General features: G+C 27.3%; 2 protein-coding genes across 2 annotated transcripts; both read right to left on the bottom strand.

Moving 5' to 3' along the window:
* Window positions 1–1,711: 1,711 nt before the first annotated feature.
* On the bottom strand, window positions 1,712–12,260 carry LOC107442935 (astacin-like metalloprotease toxin 5). The gene is made up of 4 exons (XM_087162106.1): window positions 12,046–12,260; window positions 11,359–11,534; window positions 9,662–9,874; window positions 1,712–1,773 (listed from the first exon to the last, which is right to left on the bottom strand). Exons 1-4 carry the CDS (start codon window positions 12,204–12,206, stop codon window positions 1,712–1,714), a joined length of 612 nt encoding a protein of 203 aa, XP_087018232.1. The 5' UTR covers window positions 12,207–12,260.
* A 1,745-nt stretch (window positions 12,261–14,005) lies between these two features.
* LOC139425752 (uncharacterized) lies at window positions 14,006–17,947 on the bottom strand. The gene is made up of 3 exons (XM_087160358.1): window positions 17,795–17,947; window positions 14,919–14,986; window positions 14,006–14,182 (listed from the first exon to the last, which is right to left on the bottom strand). Exons 1-3 carry the CDS (start codon window positions 17,874–17,876, stop codon window positions 14,054–14,056), a joined length of 279 nt encoding a protein of 92 aa, XP_087016484.1. The 5' UTR covers window positions 17,877–17,947; the 3' UTR covers window positions 14,006–14,053.
* Window positions 17,948–20,179: the final 2,232 nt, after the last annotated feature.

Here is a 20,179-nt window from a genome sequence, read left to right as displayed (position 1 = left end):
TGCTTTCCTTTTTAAAAATGAAAAAAATAAAAACGTATTTCCTTTCTTTAACGTTAGATGGCACCATTAGATTAACTAGTTCAGCTACATTTCACGGTTCACTTGAACAAAAACAACTCAACTGCAATCTAACTACAGAGTCGATTACCTCAGAAAAAAAGCTAACAAAACCTAAATTCAATGTAACTCCAATGCCCAGATAGATTTCATTTTAACGGTTCAGAAACTATGCTAGTAGTGAATGGTTACAAATCCTTATATTTCTTAACCATGCCAATCGTTAAACGTTTTCAAACCCGTAAAGATAAAAAAAGGTTCCTAAACATAATGTTTCAAGTAAATTGGTTAGACATACTGTTGCCAGTTATTTTAGCGTAATTTTAGAATTAAAATTCTAACAGTGCAGTTACAAAACGTAAAATCTATACTATTTCATAAAATATATATATAAAAGGATACTATTGCCGTTATGATGGTAAATGAGTCAGATAAATAATTTAAAAGAGAATTTGAATTTGTTTATAAATCAGTATTTTACGTAAAGAAGAGTCTATGAAGTAAGGAATTGTCGCATTTGGCCACCTATACCTAATTGAAGCGATAGCGTTTCGTTCAATGTCCTTACAAAAACTGTTCGCTCAATAAGATAACAAATACTTCTTGAAACTACACAATAAAATCAAATTAATGAAAGAAATTGAAATTGATTACAATAAAGTAACTAACACATTTGAAATTAAGTCTATTGAGATAAAATAATGTATATGTGCATAATTTATTATGGTAACATTTTTTTTAAACATTTATTATTATCATTATTTTATGTAATTTTTATTATTATTACTTAGTTGCAAAATTATTATTAATTTACCTATATAATAAACTTGACATCTCTATAACTAATATGTATATGAAACTTAGCGGCAAATGTTAGAAGTAGACTACAATTAAAGTAATAAAATGCTTTATTTTTTTAAAACAGATGTATCAGAGTCATCTAGTGTTAATGATAAAAACCTCGATACAATTTTTTTTTGTTTATTTTCACTACATATTTTTATTCTTTTTAATTAGTTATTGAATTTAATTAATTAATTGATGTATTAAAACGACTGAGTCGATGACAGTTAAACACCTTTTATTGAAAATGCCTAAATAAAGTTTTTATTGAAAAATAAAGTGGTTTTCTTCATAATTATTTTACAGAAAATGAATATATTATGCAATTAGAAATTTAAACAATACTTAAAATAATAGTAGAATTTAAAAAAATAGTACAGTAAAAATGTGTTTGATGTTAAATTGCGTTTCTTTAGATAAGACAGAATAATCATAAAAAAAATGATTTTTCGATTTTAAAAAAAAATTTAAAATTATGTTTACTATGTAAGAAAATGTTAGAATTTCATTACTTTCTTAAGAAGTAGAACTTTGAACCACACAGATGCCTAATTTCTAAGGTTTATTAAACGTTTTTTTTAGATCATTAGCTCTTTAATTTCAAAATGCCGTTTTATTTTCATATCTTTTCCAAGTCAACAAAAATAGTGAGGGAGAACGACGAGGTAATAGTGAGTAACATTTTATACATTCGATACTTTTTATAATAAGATATTTTGTTATCTAACTTTTTTGTAGATGATGTAAATTATTAAATCGATTTTTTTTTTAAAATGTGATTACTTAATTATAAAACAATACTTACCAAAGGTCAATCAATACCAGCCATATCACCATCATATAAATCAGGATTTTCAAGAGCCAAAGTAGCGTCTGAAATTTTAAAGCAATAGTTTAGTAAACATTTAGAAACCTATTAAATAATTAATAAATCAATTAAATAATCTTATAAAAAGTTACAAGAAAATATCTTTCTTAAATCGTGGTGTCTCAGGAGAGCGTTTAGGAGACCCTGGTTCGAATCCTAGTGATGGCTGGAAAATAACCTATAAAACATCTTTAAAACGAAGCATTTGGTTAAAAATAAATCATTATAATTTCATGAATAATGCGTGACTACCTTTGTTGATATTTTCTTGTCGCGTATCTCACTCAATATTTTTTTAAAAATTGACAAAATTTTATTTAATTTTTTAATATTATTTAAAATTATACAATCAATATGCTATAGCAACTTATGATTAGTTTTAGGATTTGAAAAGGAATTGAAATAAATTAAAATTTTATTATTATTTTTATGTACAATTGTGGCACACTCTATAGAAAAAACACGAATTACCTCGAATTTATTGATTTTTTTCCATTTAAAAAGGTTTCAAAAGGCACGTTTTACACGAAATTTTCTGCCAACTGAAACATAATGAATCAAGAAATATGTTTATTAGGCAGGCTTTTAATTGTACTATAATAAGCAGCAAAAGAATTTTTTCGGAATGTTTTCTTCGGCGCAGTTTTCAGGCGCGGTTAGTTCCATTAAAACGTCCTCCACGAAGGCAAATTTCTCCCAGTACTTGATCCAGAAGTTCCTTTGTCTTCGGTATTAGGTCAAAATTACACAGCTACGGATTTGAATATTGATAGTAGTAAACTTAAAATTAGGTAAGTTTTTCAACAACGATTATAAAATTAAATTTCATATATATGATGTTACATAAATTAAATTTATTTGTCAAGAAAGGTTAAGACTGTCAAGGTATAGATGCTTTGTTGTGCCAAGCATTTTTCTTATATGCTAGTTTCTTTAGAGAAATTGATAATTAATGATATAATTTAAAATTACAATTAATAATGGGATTTTAATTTATAATTTAATATATAATATAATATATAATTGTTAATATAATATTTATCTAAATTTAAATATTATAACTATATTTTAATAAACAATTTAAATCACTTTCGAAGAAAAAATGCGTGTTTTGGTCTTTTTCTTAGAAGGAAAATTTCTCGAGGCATATATATATACACACACACACATATATATATATATATATATATATATATATATATATATATATATATATATATATATATATATATATATATATATATATATATATATATATATATATATATATATATATATATATATATATATATATATATATATATATATATATATATATATATATATATATATATATATATATATATATATATATATATATATATATATATGTATATATATATATATATGTATATATATATATATATATATATATATATATATATATATAACATATATATATATATATATATATATATATATATATATATATATATGTATATATATATATATATATATGTATATATATATATATATATATATATATATATATATATATATATATATATATATATATATATATATATATATATATATATATATATATATATATAAATGCAAGAAAACACGAAAACACGAAGAAAGTTAAGAAAAACAATAAGTCCTTGCACTCTGTTTTACGGATATGATCGTGTGGGCTGATGAAAAGATTATATCTTTTTTTTCCGGTTTTTTATATAAAATTTCATCCCCTTTTTTTTTTGATAACAACTTGAAATCACTAAATAATCATTAATTTTCCACCTCCCAAATAGAAGTTGTGAATATTTCTGAGGTTAAATCTCCAGCAAATTTTAGCTATACAGGGTGTCTATAAAAGAACTCCGGGGTTTTGAGGCAAAATATTTTAATGAAATAAAAAACATACATACATGTTTTATACATGACTGAAAAGCTTACATTTTCAAGTTTTTTTTAACACTTAGTAAAGTTCTATATGAGCCCAGGGCTAAAGAGAATACAAGGGCTAGTTCACTCCGCTCTTAGAGCTGAAGCTACGATTTCCCTCCTCATGACGTCACTGTGTCCACAGATCTCGGAGATCGCAAGCAAAGATATGATAACTTTGCATCTTTCTCTTTGCAAAAATAAGTTAGACTTTTTCTGGTTATTAGCCTTCGAACTTTACGTAATTAACACATTATTTCCGTTCATAAACATAGTTCAAAAAAAACTTTTTTGGTTATTATATTAAAAAAATACCATTTTAAACTTATAAAAATGTTTTGCTAGTTGGTGAAAATGACACGATAAATACTTTATTTTAAAAAGGTCAGTTTTAACTTTAACTATTAAGAAAAATGAAGGCATATATCGACACTTTTTTTATCTACATATTCTTCTATAAAGATAAGTTAAGTTAAATTTAGAATCCCTGATTTTAAAATATGCCGTTAATAGCAATTTGTTCATACTTAATCATTAGAAAACATCAACCTTAAACGCTAATTACTGAAACAAAATAATAATTTAGGTTCATAATGACATTAGAAATTTTACAATTGTTTATAGACATTTAAATTTACGAATTTATAGATATTTAAATTGAAGAGAATATAATTTTTAAAAAGAATCATAAATATTTAGAATAACTACATTAAAAAATATGTTATGAAATTAGGAGAATTTCAACTATATACAAAAAATTTTATTTATACTTTTCACTTACATTTTAATTTTCTTTGACTTTATCTATTTTTTAATTCTTTTCACCTGCCTTTCTTTATGAAGTAACGAGGCGGTTTCTATTTAGATAATGAATTTTTATAAAAGTTCTTTACGACAGAATAAACGTATTGCTGTTTTATATTAACTGTGTCATTTCGGAATCCATTCTTTACATTGTTGTTCATTTACTTTAGGGAACACGCGAAAAATTATACTTTTTCCTTTTGTTTTTATATCAGAATTTTTACAAGTTGCAATCGCGCAAACTGGCATTTCGATAATAGTTTTAAATTCTTGTAAATTCACTGCAAAAACTGAGAAAAGTCATTATAGAACATAACAAATGTCTTAGAATATCTCGCAAAAAAAAATGATCCAATATTAGTTTGAGCTAGTAAGGCCAAACGCTCCGTTCTTGAAGTAAAAGTGCGAGCTTTGCGCCAAAGTGACGTCACTAGAGTGACGTCGGAGAATCGGCGCGGCAAGAGATACTTCAAAGGAGTGAACCAGCCCTTCTATTCTCTTTAGCCCTGATATGAGCCCCGCCCCGTTAGTGGCACGACAGACGTCTAAACGGTATTCTACCTCTTCCCATGTCCTGGCGAGCATGTCTGGGGGGACGGTTGCCACACAATTGACTATTCGTTCCCTGAGATGTTGAACATCACGAATTTTCTCTGCACTTTGGTATGGTAACTAAAGACTTCGTTTCTATGAGCCAAATAACACATTGAGCCTTTTGTTGCGGAGTCGCCATCATTTCAAATTTCGCGACGTCATTTCAAGGTCAACGCCCTGCAGCGTCGCCAACAGTTGATACAAATATTTCCAATTGGTATGAGTAAAACTTTTTGAGCTACTCTTTTCAGAGAAATCGACTAAATTTTGCTATCTTTTATAGTTAGTGAGATATGAATTTTTAAAACCCCGGAGTTCTTTTATAGACACCCTGTATTTATAGTAGACAGCATAGGAAAAATCTTACCAAAATGAATTTGAAAATGAAGATTGATATTCGGATGAAAGTTAAATAATCGTCAATAACAAAATAAAAAGACAGTGGTTTTAAGAAATTGTGGCCTTTTTTTTCTCTTTTTTTTTTCTTTTTTAATTTTTTACTAAATGGGAAAAGAGGGTGCATTTACAGAGATCAAAGGACAGGCCGCCTTCTGAAAAACGCTTAAGGACTACACTGTTTGCGAAAATATAATTTTTGAATAATGACAATGTGTGCATTAGCACACATTGTCATAATTCAAAGCATTTTATAATTAACATTTTTTGTAAACTGCTTCAAGATTTTAAATAAATTTACTTAACTTATTGCTTACGGCACATAATTTTTAAAATTTTAAAATATATTTTAAGCATACATATGAAAATAATGCTTTGCTTAACGTATTTAAAACTAAATATGGTACAAACAGAAAAAAAAAACAAATCTTCAACTTTTGGAATTTTTTTTTTTTTTTTTTTTGTAATTAAGTATTATTGATTTTGCTGAATTTTTTTGCAAGATCTCACAGAGTCAAACATTTAAGTCCCTAATAAGATGAAAATTTGACTAGAAAGACTTTTGCTCTATAGTTTCTAATTAGGAGTTAATTTAATACGTCAAATCATAATTATTAAATTATTTAAGAGCAATTTAGAAGCGAAATAGAATTTTTATTTACTTAATTTCCTAGAAAAGGTCGCAAGTGCACTCTTTTAACCTTCATTCCTGATGTCGTTGCCAAGGGGAAGATTTTCGCATCTATGCCAAAACTATTGTCAAGTTCATGCGACTTACCGTCAGTGGCTAGCAAAAAACTGAAGAAAAAAATTCAAGAAGCGGGCCAACTTAAAGATAACTTGTAATCGCCCTAGTATAATAATAAATACCTCAATATATATTACTTTTAATTTTGTTTTGACAACTTTTCCATAAGTTTCTGTCGCGAACAGATACTCCTACGGAAGTATCTGCTCGTGCTGCCCTGCCAAGAAATAAACAACAAACAAGCAATAAACAAAAAAGCCAAACTACCCACTAAAAGATCTTAGTAATTTGTAAGCAATTTCACTGTTTCATTTACATATCTTTAATAGATTTTAGAAGAAGTGATTTCATTTAAACTATAAAGTTTAAAGTATAATTGATAAATAATAATACAGGGAATGTGTAATATTACAATCCCATTGAAATATGCTGGTTTGGGACGAATGCACTGTCTAAAGCAAGACAACTGCTGCTAAAACAGGAAGGACGTTTTTACAATTATTATCTAAACTTTACCTAAAAAAAAACCTGGAAAATATACCCGGGGCAGTGTCATTTAACCTTATAAAAATATTAGTGTAGAGTCTATGGGACAAATATATATATTGGATTGTGGCACTTGACCTTAAAAAAATCTCAGTGGCTCAGCATGAAAAGAGCGAAACTTAAAAAATTCAACATGTTAGACATAAAACTATTATTTATCGATGCTAAACAGACATGTTGAAAAAAATACAACAATAAACACTTTAAAGTTGCTCACTTAACTTTAAAATGTTTATCCAATTCCTTTTCTTAAAAATACCCTGAAATTATACCCATGTCTAATCATTTTAGCAAATGCATAGAAATAAAATAATGTTACTCCACAATCACATAAACTCTTTTTACTCACAACAAATTTACCGTGACACGCACGCTATTCAAAACAACGCCTTCCATAACATTCATGCAGCAGGAAAAAAATCTCACGAAATTCAATCCTATAACAAAAATTTAATAAAATATCTACAGAAAGGTTTTGCGTAGTAAAACAAAACATCTTTAAACGTCAGTACTGTTCTTTTTCCATCTGCGAAAATAAAAATTATCATTGTGAAATCGAATATCCAACTCCAATACAATCTTGCCTATGTCATTCAGTATACTTGACTTATAATTGCATATAATAATTACATCATATATTAATAAATATTTGATACCTTTTATACAATTTGCTTTAACTTATTAAAAGAAAATAATATAATAAAAGATTTATAACTTTTGAAGCTCCATAATTCATTGAAAAACAAAAATGAATACCATATCCCTCAAATGAATAAATATTCTTCTAATACTGATAAATTATGTTTTTACATAAGGATGAATAAATGCAATATTAAAAATGATGAATTTTTTTAATAAAATAAAAACTTATCTGTTTCTTGTTCAAAATTAACCTTTTATTTTTCACAATATTTTTTTAAATTCTGACATAATTTGAATTAAAGGGTTTTGGACAGTTTTAGACAAAGGGGTTTCGGACAGGAAGGTTTAAACCATGAATTTATCCAATCTGCCCTAAACCTTCCTACTCTGTAATAAATGCAAACATGATATTTTAAGTTTCGAAGTCAGACGCAAAAACGTACTTTCTTTGAATTAACGAATTTTCTTAATTATTTTATTTGAAGGATTCTGATTGTTGACCCAGAAAATATAGGTGGTAATGTTGATTTGGGAAATATGGTACAGTTAGTTTGGTCAGTAAGGCAGTCCAAAGCTTTGACCCTTTTATGTTAATTTCACTTTTCGCGTATATCTTGAATTTTGTAAGAGAATTCAAATATTTTTACACACATTTATAGAATCCGTTCATTCAAACTTAATTCCATGCAAAAAATAACTTTTAGTAAATACTGATTTTATTTATTGCCATATAAAATTGTGTTCTTTAAATTGATGCAAAAAATTCCGTACCTTAAAATTCAATCTCTTTTTCGACAATTATTAAATAAAATAATAAAAAATAATACTTAGTGCAAGTTATTTTTTGCATGGAATTATCTTTGGATAAAAATTTTATAAATGCGTGCAAAATGCGCAAAAAGTAAAATTAACATTAAATGGTACAAACTTTGGAAGCACCCTCCTGACCAAACTATTGAGACCATCTTTCAAAATTGCAGCTACTCCCTATTTTATGGGAACAGAAATCCGAATCGGATAAAAAAAGAAAAAGGTATGTTTATTTAACAAAAAACGGTTTTTGTCTGATTTTGCAACTTAAAATATAGTCTGCACCTATTAACAACTAGTCTATTTGAGGTCACCCCCTCGTGTCATTAAGATTGAGTCCAAGAACATGAAGATCCAATCATTAAAGCAACAGTTATTCAGTGTGATCCATTTTTTTTCACTGTACATTGACAATTTATGAAACAGTTTCTTATCAGAAGTAAAACCCAAATAGAGTGTTAGCAAGAGATATCTTAAAGATGCTTTCAAATTTCAGTTTAGCCGAATAACTTTCTTCAGTTCTTCAATTAGGTATCTTCTATTCTTCTTTTTATTATCATATATTCCTTCTATTCTGTTTTAAATCTGCAAAATTAACTAAAAATAGAAACTGAGATTATGGCAGGGGCAGATAATGGCCTTTTAAGACTGCCCCAAGAACTCTTTCCCCAAAACACTGTTCTACTCCACTGCCTCGGATCTATCTATTTTTCCCGAATATATTTGAATAACGTAACGTCCGACGTTGACCTCTGCGAGGCACGCTAATATTTATATAGACTTGGCAACGAAGCCCCGGAATTTTCGACATGATTCTAGACAATTTTTGTATCGCTTTGAAACTTTAATTTTCATGAAACACTATTTTTTTGCTAAAATGGTTACAAAATATCCATGAGTCCGCAAAAATGTCTCAAAACCAAGTCTACCATACGAAATAATTATATGTTTTTTTTCTTCTCTCTAATTTACGTTAGAATTACACAACTTCAAGATACTTTTTTTTATTCAACTATTTATCTGATATATTTAGTCTCATAACAAAATAATATTCGCAAAATTATTCATAATTTCGAAACACTGATATGCGTGATTGCGTCGAGAATAAATGAATTTTACAAACAGGGAGCAACAGGTAAAATTAACCTTAACTGGTTCTACGAAACTGGATACTTGGGTTCAATTACCCAGTACAGGTCCTTATTATATATTATATATATTAAGGACTGTACTGGGTGTCAACCGTGTCCGGATAATAAGCAAACAATGAAAGTCGGGTTGGTAAGATCTGTTTACCCGGTACATGTCTAGTAGAGATTAATTTAATGCAATTGAGAAAACAAATTGAAGAAAATTAGAAATGTCGAATAAAAGCAACATAGAAATAATGAAACATTATATTCTTATCATTTATTAATAAGAGTTACAATTGTACATTTTGTTTACTCTTTCAATATCATTTTTGGTCATTCCTGACTTTTTGAATGGGTGAAGTAATTTCTGTCCATTTCTGGCCACCATCGTTTCTTTTCCATTCTTAGAGAAGGCTTTGTTATCGTAAATCATGATAGAGTCGTAATCAAATGTATTGTACAAGATATTCGCATGCCGGCTAAGCTTTCGGAAGTTCTTTTGATGACCTAGATTATAACAAATTATATATTTGAACTGAAACATAATAAATACTTACAATTTCATGCGTAAGCTACGTGGTAAATAACTTCGGATTTTCCACTACAGTATTAATCCTTAATAATTCCACTTTTATTTTAAAAGTAAATAGTTTGTACTTTGATAAATTTTCGTTAACAATAAAACCTGTATTTTTTTTTCAATGTTTGAATCATCGAGGATTTGAAATACCAATTAAAGAAAAATATAAATTAAATAGCATAAAATATAAAGTTAGTTGATAAGAATAGAATATCTCACTAAATTTCAAATGTATTTGCAGCATTCGTATACAGATGGCGCCGTTGTTTTCTGTTGCATTTTAAGCCAATTCAACTGAAATTTTGGCTAAATATCTATAAATTTTGTACTTGATTATACTACATACTGTTATTAATTTTAAAACAACTTCGTAAACAGATGGCGCTGTGGGCAACTGCTAACAGTGTAAAGTTGACGATAACAAGTTTTAAAACTTGTAAAAAAGAAATTTTTTGATTTCCAAAGAAAAACATGGATAACCTGAAAATGCTATCACACATTTTTCTATATCACTTTATTCATATAGTCGGTCATTTTTTAGAGCCACTGGTTCGAAATAATCAAAAAATGCAATGATGCAAACAATAGCTTTATCCTGTAAAAAAATGCTCGACATTTTTTTGTAAACAAATACATTTCGCAATAAACTTTCACGTATGCACATTTGCACTAGAACACTATTAAAATTGTGCGCTTAGCAGAATGCATATGTGCACCCCATGATCAGGAAACAGATTTTTTTTTTTTTTTTTTTTTTTTTTTTTTTTTTTTTTTGCTTTTCCTCTAAGTTAACACGCAGTTTTCTCACCAGTGTCACAGTATATAACTTTAAAACAGGCTTACTATTAGGCTTATCAACAGGCTTAAACTAGGCCTATCATTGACGTTATCTAAAAATAAAAAAAACTGTTTTAATTTTTACAAAGTGACGAATACTAGGCCCGTTTCTAAAAGTGCTTTCGCAATAATTATGTATTCTGCACTTTTTAATGGTTTGTCCTCATGCTTGATCCAAGGATTCCCTTGTCTCCTGGGTTTGAGTTAAAAATTAAAAGTCGATGCAGTTGAACATCGATAGTTGTAAACTCGGAATTAGGACAGCTGTTAAACTCCGGTTATATGGTAACAAAATAAAGTAAAATTAGTTACGTTAAAACCTAAGGCAGAAACATTTTTCATACGTTAAACATACCCATATTGTGAGACCGTTTATATTATTCATTAATAAACCTCTGAAAATATCACTTACATGAGTCATAATAAACTCTTCAACTATTTCAGTAACACTAGCAAATAATTTTGATATTTGCATACTGTTTTTGCAGATATCCCAGTTACACATATCCAAGAACAAGTTTATTATTAAACAGCTAATCTTTTGTTTTTTTTAAAAGGGAAACGAAATATTTACTTTCTTTAACATTTTCCAGATAAACGATCAAATACTCATTTCGGTCTGATCTGTTCTGCTCGTGGTAGAAGCCAAGGGCGTGTCCCAACTCATGGACTATTGTACCGAAGTTGTGACACCCGTAACCAAGTGATAATTTCTGCGGACCGTTAATTTTACCCACAAAAGAAGAACACCTGTGGTTACAGAATATATATATATATATATATATATATATATATATATATATATATATATATATATATATATATATATATATATATATATATATATATATATATATATATATATATATATATATACATATATATATATATATATATATATATATATATATATATATATATATATATATATATATATATATATATATATATATATATATATATATATATATATATATATATATATATATATATATATATATATATATATATATATATATATATATATATATATATATATATATATATATATATATATATATATATATATATATATATATATATATATGTATATATATATGTATAGATAGATAGATAGATATAAGAATAACACCTGTGGTGACGTAAGCGAAATAAATTATGCTTGAAGCATTGAACTCATTTTAATTTATTTTTATTATATATATACATATAAATGCAGAGAGAGAGGGAGGAAGCGAGAGAGATAAACATTTTGACTTACCCTTTCCCTAAATAGAGTATGATATAGTTCCTTTCTTTTGTTCTTGGAACAAAACGAACGCAGGTGCTATTATGGTAATTATTCATAGCCTTCATGATTAAGAAATCTTTACTACCTTCATAAATATAAAACATTTTAATAAACCACTGTTTATGTAGCATTGTAACATTCACTTAGCGAAAAATGGTGGAAAAAAACCATCTTGAAGAAGCAAGAAAAACGAAGAGCAATGAAAACATTAAACACATTCAAGAAAAAACACTAATTATAACAGAAATGATTCTCAATAAAAATTATAAGTCATATACTCGTCCATCGAAATACACTTTTACTGCTGCATAAAATACGTTTTTTTCTATCATCATAAAAAAAAAAACAGCATTTTTTTATGTAAATATAGCGTAACATTGTTGACGCATATATTTACGCATTTATTACTTTCAAGTTTAAAACCATTTTCATTTGTAAAAAAAAAAACATTTTTACAAATTATTCAATTTTATTATCTCCATACAGTTTTAAAAGTGTAAAATGTAAATTATGGTGTTTCTTATTGCCTGTATTTAGCCTTTTATTTACTATTTACAGTACCAAGCATGCTTGGGAACTAAACACTGAGGGTTCCGCGTTCGGCTGACCACCTGATCGGAACATCTGCTCCTGCACCCCAGAGCCCAAGGTCAAGAACACTGAGATGGTCACAGTAGGCCTTGGCCCTCTATGGGCTGTCGCGCCACTGAGTTTAGTTTTAGTTTTTACTAATTTTTTAAGTGTATTTTCCATTTTTTTTCACTTAGTTCACAAGCAGAATAAATAACACTTTAGTACTCAATATAATAGTTCTGTGAAAAATTTTCTGAAGAAAATGGTTAAGTAGCAATTTATTTTAGATGTACTATTTTACCAAATTAAACCAAAACAAACAAATAACCAGAAACTGTCAAAAATAATTTATTTACTGTTTTCAGTTAATGCTATTACATTACCAGAAATTTATCCACACCCACTAGGCCTAAAGCCAACGAGTATCGATTCCTCTAAAGCTGTTAGCCGAGCTATATCATAAAGATGATGATTTCCTTTTCTTATTTTTCATCATCGGATGCCTAACCCAACAACAATTGCCAAATAATCTTATAGCAATTAGTATATGGCACAGAAGCTGAATTTACGGAGTAAATTTGTAGCACCATGTTTATAAATACAAATTTGTATGCGACGTCAACGCAGTCAGAAAGATATTTTTATTGAAAAAATTCAGATTAATCAAGAAATATGTAACCAAATTTATCAATATATGATCTTAAAAACTATATATAAAGACTTTATTTTGTCCGAATTTATTACTGAAGAAATGGAATAAATCCTTATACAATTAAGCCTGTAATCAGGTAACAGAAAAAGAAATTCTTCATTTTTTGCTCTAGGAAGATTTCTCTTTCCTATATTAGATACAAGCTTAGAAATGTTTTAAAAAGGAGTGCCAGCAGTTTTTCAGCATTAGTTTGTTTGCTTTCCTTTTTAAAAATGAAAAAAGAAAAACGTATTTCCCTTCTTTAACGTTAGATGGCACCACTAGATTAACTAGTTCAGCTACATTCCACGGTTCACTTAAACAAAAACAACTCAACTACAATCTAACTACAGAGTCCTATTACCTCATAAAAAAAGCTAACAAAACCTAAATTCAATGTAACTCCAATGCCCAGTTAGATTTCATTTTTACGGTTCGGAAACTATGCTAGTAGTGAATGGTTACAAATCCTTATATTTTTTAACCATGCCAATCGCTAAACATTTTCAAACCCGTAAAGATAAAAAAAAGGTTTCTTAACATAATGTTTCAAGTAAATTGGTTAGACATACTGTTGCCAGTTATTTTAGAGTAATTTTAGAATTAAAATTCTAACAGTGCGGTTACAAAACGTAAAATCTATACTATTTCATAAAATATATATATAAAAGGATACTATTGCCGTTATGATAGTAAATGAGACAGATAAATAGTTTAAAAGAGAATTTGAATTTGTTTATAAATCAGTATCTTACGTAAAGAAGTGTCTATGACGTAAGGAATTGTCGCATTTGGCCACCTATACCTAATCCTAATTGAAGCGATAGCGTTTCGTTCAATGTCCTGTAATAAAAGAACAAATACCTCTTGAAACTGCACAATAAAATCAAATTAATGAAAGAAATTGAAATTGATTGCTATAAAGTAACTAACAGATGTGAAGTTAAGTCTATTGATATAAAATAATGCATATGTGCATAATTTATTACGGTAACATTTTGTTTACCCTTTTATTATTATTATTATTTTATATAAATTTCATTATAATTAATTAATTGTAAAATTATTATTAATTTACCGATATAATAAAACTAGATAACTCTATAACTAATATGCATATGAAATATTAGAAGTAGACAGCTATTAAAATTATAAAATGCTTTATTTTTTAAAACAGATGTTTCAGAGTCATCTAGTGTTAATGATATAATCTCGATTAAAAAAAATTTTTGTTTATTTTCACTGCATATTTTTATTTTTTTTAATTAGTTAATAAATTTTATTAATTAATTGATGTATTAAAATGACTGAGTTCCCCCATAAAAAAGCCTAATTTCCAAGGTTTATTAAACTTTTTTTTAGATCATTAATTCTTTAATTTCAAAATGCAGTTTTATTTTCATAACTTTTCCAAGACATCAAAAATATTGAAGGAGAACAGCGAGGCAATAATAAGTAACAATTGATACATTTTATAATAAGATATTTTGTTTTCTAACATTTTTGTAGATGATATAAATTATTAGATCAATTTTGTTTTTTAAAAAATGGTGTTATTTAATGATAAAACAATACTTACCAAAGGTCCATCAATACCAGCCATATCACCATCATATAAATCAGGATTTTCAAGAGCCAAAGTAGCTTCTGAAATTTTAAAGTTTTGATATAGTAAACATTTAAAAATCTATCAAATAATTAATAAATCAATTAAGTAATCTTATAAAAAGTTACGAGAAAATATATTTCTTAAGTCGTGGTGTCTCAGGGGATAGAAAGTTCGACTCCCATTGAGGAGACCCGGGCTCGAATCCTAGTGGTGGCTAGAAAATAATCTATGATAATAAATAATTTGTTTAAAAATAAATCGTCATAATTTCATGAATAATACGTGACAACTTTTGTTGATATTTTCCGGTCGCGTATCGCACTAAATATTTTTTAAAAATTGACAAAATTTTATTTAATTTTTTAATATTATTTAAAATTATACTATCAATATGCTATAGCAACTTATGATTAGTTTTAGGATTTGAAAAAGAATTGAAATAAATTAAAATTTTATTATTATTTTTATGTACAATTGTGGCACACTCGATAGAAAATAACATGAATTACCTCGAATTTATTGATTTTTTTCCATTTGAAAATGTTTCCGAAAGCAAGTTTTACACGAGATTTTTGGTCAACTGAAACATAATGAATCAAAAAATATGTTTGTTAGACAGGCTATTAATTGTACCATAATAAGCCGCAAAAGATTTTTCTCAGAATGTTTTCTTCTGTGTAGTTTTCAGGCGCGGTTTAGTACCATTAAAAAATCCTCCACGAAGCCAAATTTCTCCCATTTTTGATCCAGAAGTACCCTTGTCTTCGGAATTAGGTCAAAATTACAACGCTACGAATTTGAACATTGATAGTAGTAAACTTAAAATTAGGTGAGCTGTTCAACAACGATTATAAAATTAAAATTAATGCATGATGTTACATAAATTGGATTTATGATAAACAATTATTGGAAATATTATTGGAAACAATAATTGAATTTATGATAAACAATAATTGGTCAGAAAAGATGAAGACGGTCAAGGTAAAGATGATTTGTTGCTCCAAGCACTTTTCTTATATACTAGTTTCTTTAGAGAAATTGATAATTAATAATATAATTTTAATTTATAATTAATAATCTTATTTTAATTTATAATATAATTTATAATTGTTAATATAATATTTATTTAAATTTAAATATTATAACTATATTTTAATAAAAAAATTAAATCTCACTTTGATGAAAAAATGCGTGTTTTGGTCTTTTTCTCAGAAGAAAAATTTCTCGAGACTCATTTTGCGGGATACCTAACAATCTGTCTCGTAATTGCATATTTTGACTTGTTAAGATTTTTATGTTTATATTGTCATTATTATTTAAGGCAGTTTTTCGAAGGCTCCGTCGTAATATGAAATTATGCTTTTTTTTCCAACAATACGCTATTTTTTTATATTTGCTCTGAGTTTGCAACTGTTACTCATGATTGTTAGGTCAAGTTTAGATATTTAAAGCCAGCGTTGTCTACGTTTATTTTGAAAATGGCGCAAAACATCAATATGGGGAAAAGTCATAGTTTTTGGAAAATTAAAAGCTCTCGTGGTCTAATTGTTTAATATTTAAAAACATACTCCAATGCTGCATTGACTGTATTCATTGAAATTTGCAAAAACTGAGAAGACGGCAGTAATTTTGATAATTTTCATCTATGTGGAAAAATGTCGCCAAATTGGTGATTTTTAAAAATGGTAAAAAAATTTTTAAAGTATTTAACAACGGCTTCAAGTGTAAGCCACTGAAACTATGCCTTTTTTTAAAATTTTCCTTGGTGACAGAGCTTCGAAAAGTATTATTAATAATCGTTAATGATACTATTCTGTTGTGAGTGACCAGGTGGGTAAATTAAAATACACTACTAACTGATAAAACAGGAAAAAGCCAAGATTGATTCTGTCTGAGTAGTGCACAGTTTACCTACTAAATCATATTTCCAAATTGAAATATATGTGTCTAAATGTTTTTAACAAGATGAAATCCTAAAAATAAAATTTAAATTAAATTATTTAAAATTCGAAAAAGTGTCGGGACACTTATTTCAATTTTTTTTGTTTTTAAAGATCATATATAAATCTAAATACACTTCTTATAATCTCACCCTCCAAAACAGAGGTTATTTAAAGAGGCAACATTTAGCCAAGACAGCAGAATGTTGGATAACTTGGAAAAACTGAAATAATTTGTATTTCTTAAGCGCAGGAGGTGATCAGTATGCATTGAAATCATTACAATATTTTAACTTAATTCAATTTTTGTAAAACTTCAATTAAGCAATTAAAAAAAACTATTGCATGTCGATAGTACAGTTTAAAGTTCTATTAAAAAATTTTAAAACAGCGTTCGATTTAATTTGTCATTTAAATTTTGAGTGTTTTGCTTGACTGGAAAATATCGACCGATTTATAAGATTTTTACGTAAGTTTCTTCTTTTTGAATGAGACATCTCCACAATGCAGCATTTTGAACTAAAATCTTTCGGCCCACCCTAATATACACCCAATACACATAATCCCATTCCTAAGGTTCCCTCGTGCCTTTCTACCCCTTGTTATTTTGTGTAAGTTTCTTCTTTTTGAATGAGACATCTCCACAATGCAGCATTTTGAACTAAAATCTTCTTTCCGCCCACCCTAGTATACACCCAATACACATAATCCCATTCCTAAGGTTCCCTCGTGCCTTTCTACACCTTATTATCGCATCCATCCTCTTCTTGTATGTTAAATAGTTTAATGCTACTTAGAAAGACTTTTAATTTTCCCTAAAAAAGAAATATATTTATAAAATAAAACCATTTCAAACTAATCTTCTTTTCTTCAAAAATGCTTAATAAATGAGAAAAAAAATATTACCTTTTTCCTGATCTGGACTTAGCTGAATAAATTCAGCTAAAGTAACAGTGAATAAGCCAATGACGAACAGAGTAATCTCCATGTTTGTAAAATTAAGTTGGAGGTAAAGGTATATATATTCTGTGACTATGTGACAAAGCTTTTAAATGTACCATGTGTGATACGATTATTTAATCATTGATGAGAAAAAGCCTTCTGTTGTTTTTTTATTCAGAAATCTCAGTAAAACATTTAAATATTTATATTTATCGAAATTCGTTCGAGAGCAGGATATGTAAGAAAATGATAATCATTCTGCAGGTGTGAAAAGTTGAAAATAATTATAGCTAGCTGAATTTTCTGCTTTCTGAATTTTTTCCTTTAAAACAAATTAAGGTTTCAGCTGCTTATAAATATTCCTCTACGTTTAGATAAAAGATATGTAATTATAATTTTTTAAGTCAAAATTTAAATTCTATTACTAAATTTGATTATTATTGTAATGATAAGGATTTTTCTCAATATATTGATAAAGATTATGGACATATTATTATAGAAAATTTGGAGATTGTTGGTGATCAAGATTTAATTAATATTTTAAATAAAGGTTCAAAATTTAGGACAAAATTTAAAATGAAAAATGAAGATTTTATTTTACCCATTAAAAAGGATCTAGATTTTTTTATAGCAAACATTTCCAGAAAATATTATGTGTAAATATGTGTATTATGTATTTTTTTAAAAATTGATTATTGGAGAATATAACGCAAATAATACTTACTTAAAATTTGAAAAAAGATAAGAAAGTTATTGAAAAAAGAATTATTGCATTTAGTAAAAAATTAAAATTTAGTTTAAATAAGATTACATTTCTATGTTTATTTCCTATTGTTAAATTTCATAAAAGTCCGGTTAAATTTAGGTTTATTGCGTGTGGTACTAATTGTTACAATTCTGATACTAGTGAAACGTTTTTTAATTTTTAAAAAATAATTTTGCTTTAATTTGAAAAAGAGAAAAATATTGCTATAGATAGTAATGTTGAAGTTTTGGATTATATTAATAATAATGATATTTCTAGCATTAATACTTTCGACTTTGAAAATTTGTATACAAGTATACCACATGAACAGATTATTATATAATTATTATATAATTATATAATTATACTAGTTATATAATTAAAGTTTTCATGGTTTTCCGCTAAGGAGATTCTCACATCTTTTATTTTTGGGGGAAGTATATCAAAGATTCTTTCAGTGATTTTAAATTTTACCATTATTTCTTTTTAAATGAATAACTTTTACTTAAGAAATGCATCTTTATATCTGTTATTACTTTTCTCATGATTTATAGTTAAAAATAAAAAAAACTTGGAATTATATGTCAATCTTTATATTTTTTTCAGTTTACTGTCTTTTTTGAAGAAAATTCATACAGAGATTGTCTATTAGCTTGCCCTTAATTATTTTTCAAAGCTCTAACTTTTCTGTTATTTTGATAATGAGTGAGAATTACTTTGAGGATCAAATTTAGTTATTACATATTTTGATAAATTTTAACAGTGATAAGTGAGTTCCCTTTTAAAAGTTATAGTGCCTTATTCTATGAGGAAGCACCCGGCCCTTTTTTTATTTCGAGGGTGAACTCTAGTAATATTATGTAATAATTGAATTTTATTCTCTGTTTTTAAATTATCCTTTATAATATTTCATGTGAATATTTCACTAAGTAATTTTCACTCTTTATCAAAACAGAAGACAAGCGGTTATCAATATAGTGACTGGGATATATATGTTCCAGCCGTAGTTAATGGTTCGATACATATGTCCCAGTTGTAGTGATCGACATACTACAAGCACATCTATCATTTCTGAAAAATTTATTATATGAACTTTTTCCTACATGGTATGATACAGGGTGAAGCAGTCTTTGCATAACCCGACATTACACATTGGACAACTCATTTTTGTTCTTTTTTCTATGTTCATTTGAGAAAATATGAATAAAATATGAATGGACATAGCAATCCCAATGAAGAATACGAGTGGGATATACCTTTCCCAATGAAGAATACTTGTGGGATATATCTGTCCCAGCGCAAAATCACAATGTTATTTCATGCAAGAAACTCTTTAGCGCCATCTAAGTAGCGCCATCTAGGGATATTTGACACATGAAACGCGTATACTTGGTTCGACTCTACGACTGGGACATATTACAATGAGTTTCTAAGTGCTTTTCACTCCATTAGTAATTTTTAAACATCTGTTGGGATAAATGAGCCCCGTTAGTAGTCAAAGAATTAAAGCACATTAAAAACTTTGCACATTTCAAAATGTATGAGAACTTATCTTAAACACATCTTTAGTTTGATAATGATTGAACTCATGTTTCGATACAAAT

Source organism: Parasteatoda tepidariorum, chromosome 4 (assembly GCF_982258835.1).
Source record: "Parasteatoda tepidariorum strain Cologne lab strain chromosome 4, Ptep-v5.0, whole genome shotgun sequence".
Classification (NCBI taxonomy): domain Eukaryota; kingdom Metazoa; phylum Arthropoda; class Arachnida; order Araneae; family Theridiidae; genus Parasteatoda; species Parasteatoda tepidariorum.
Note: the sequence above shows the minus strand (reverse complement) of the source record. Positions and strands in the feature narration are given on the sequence as shown.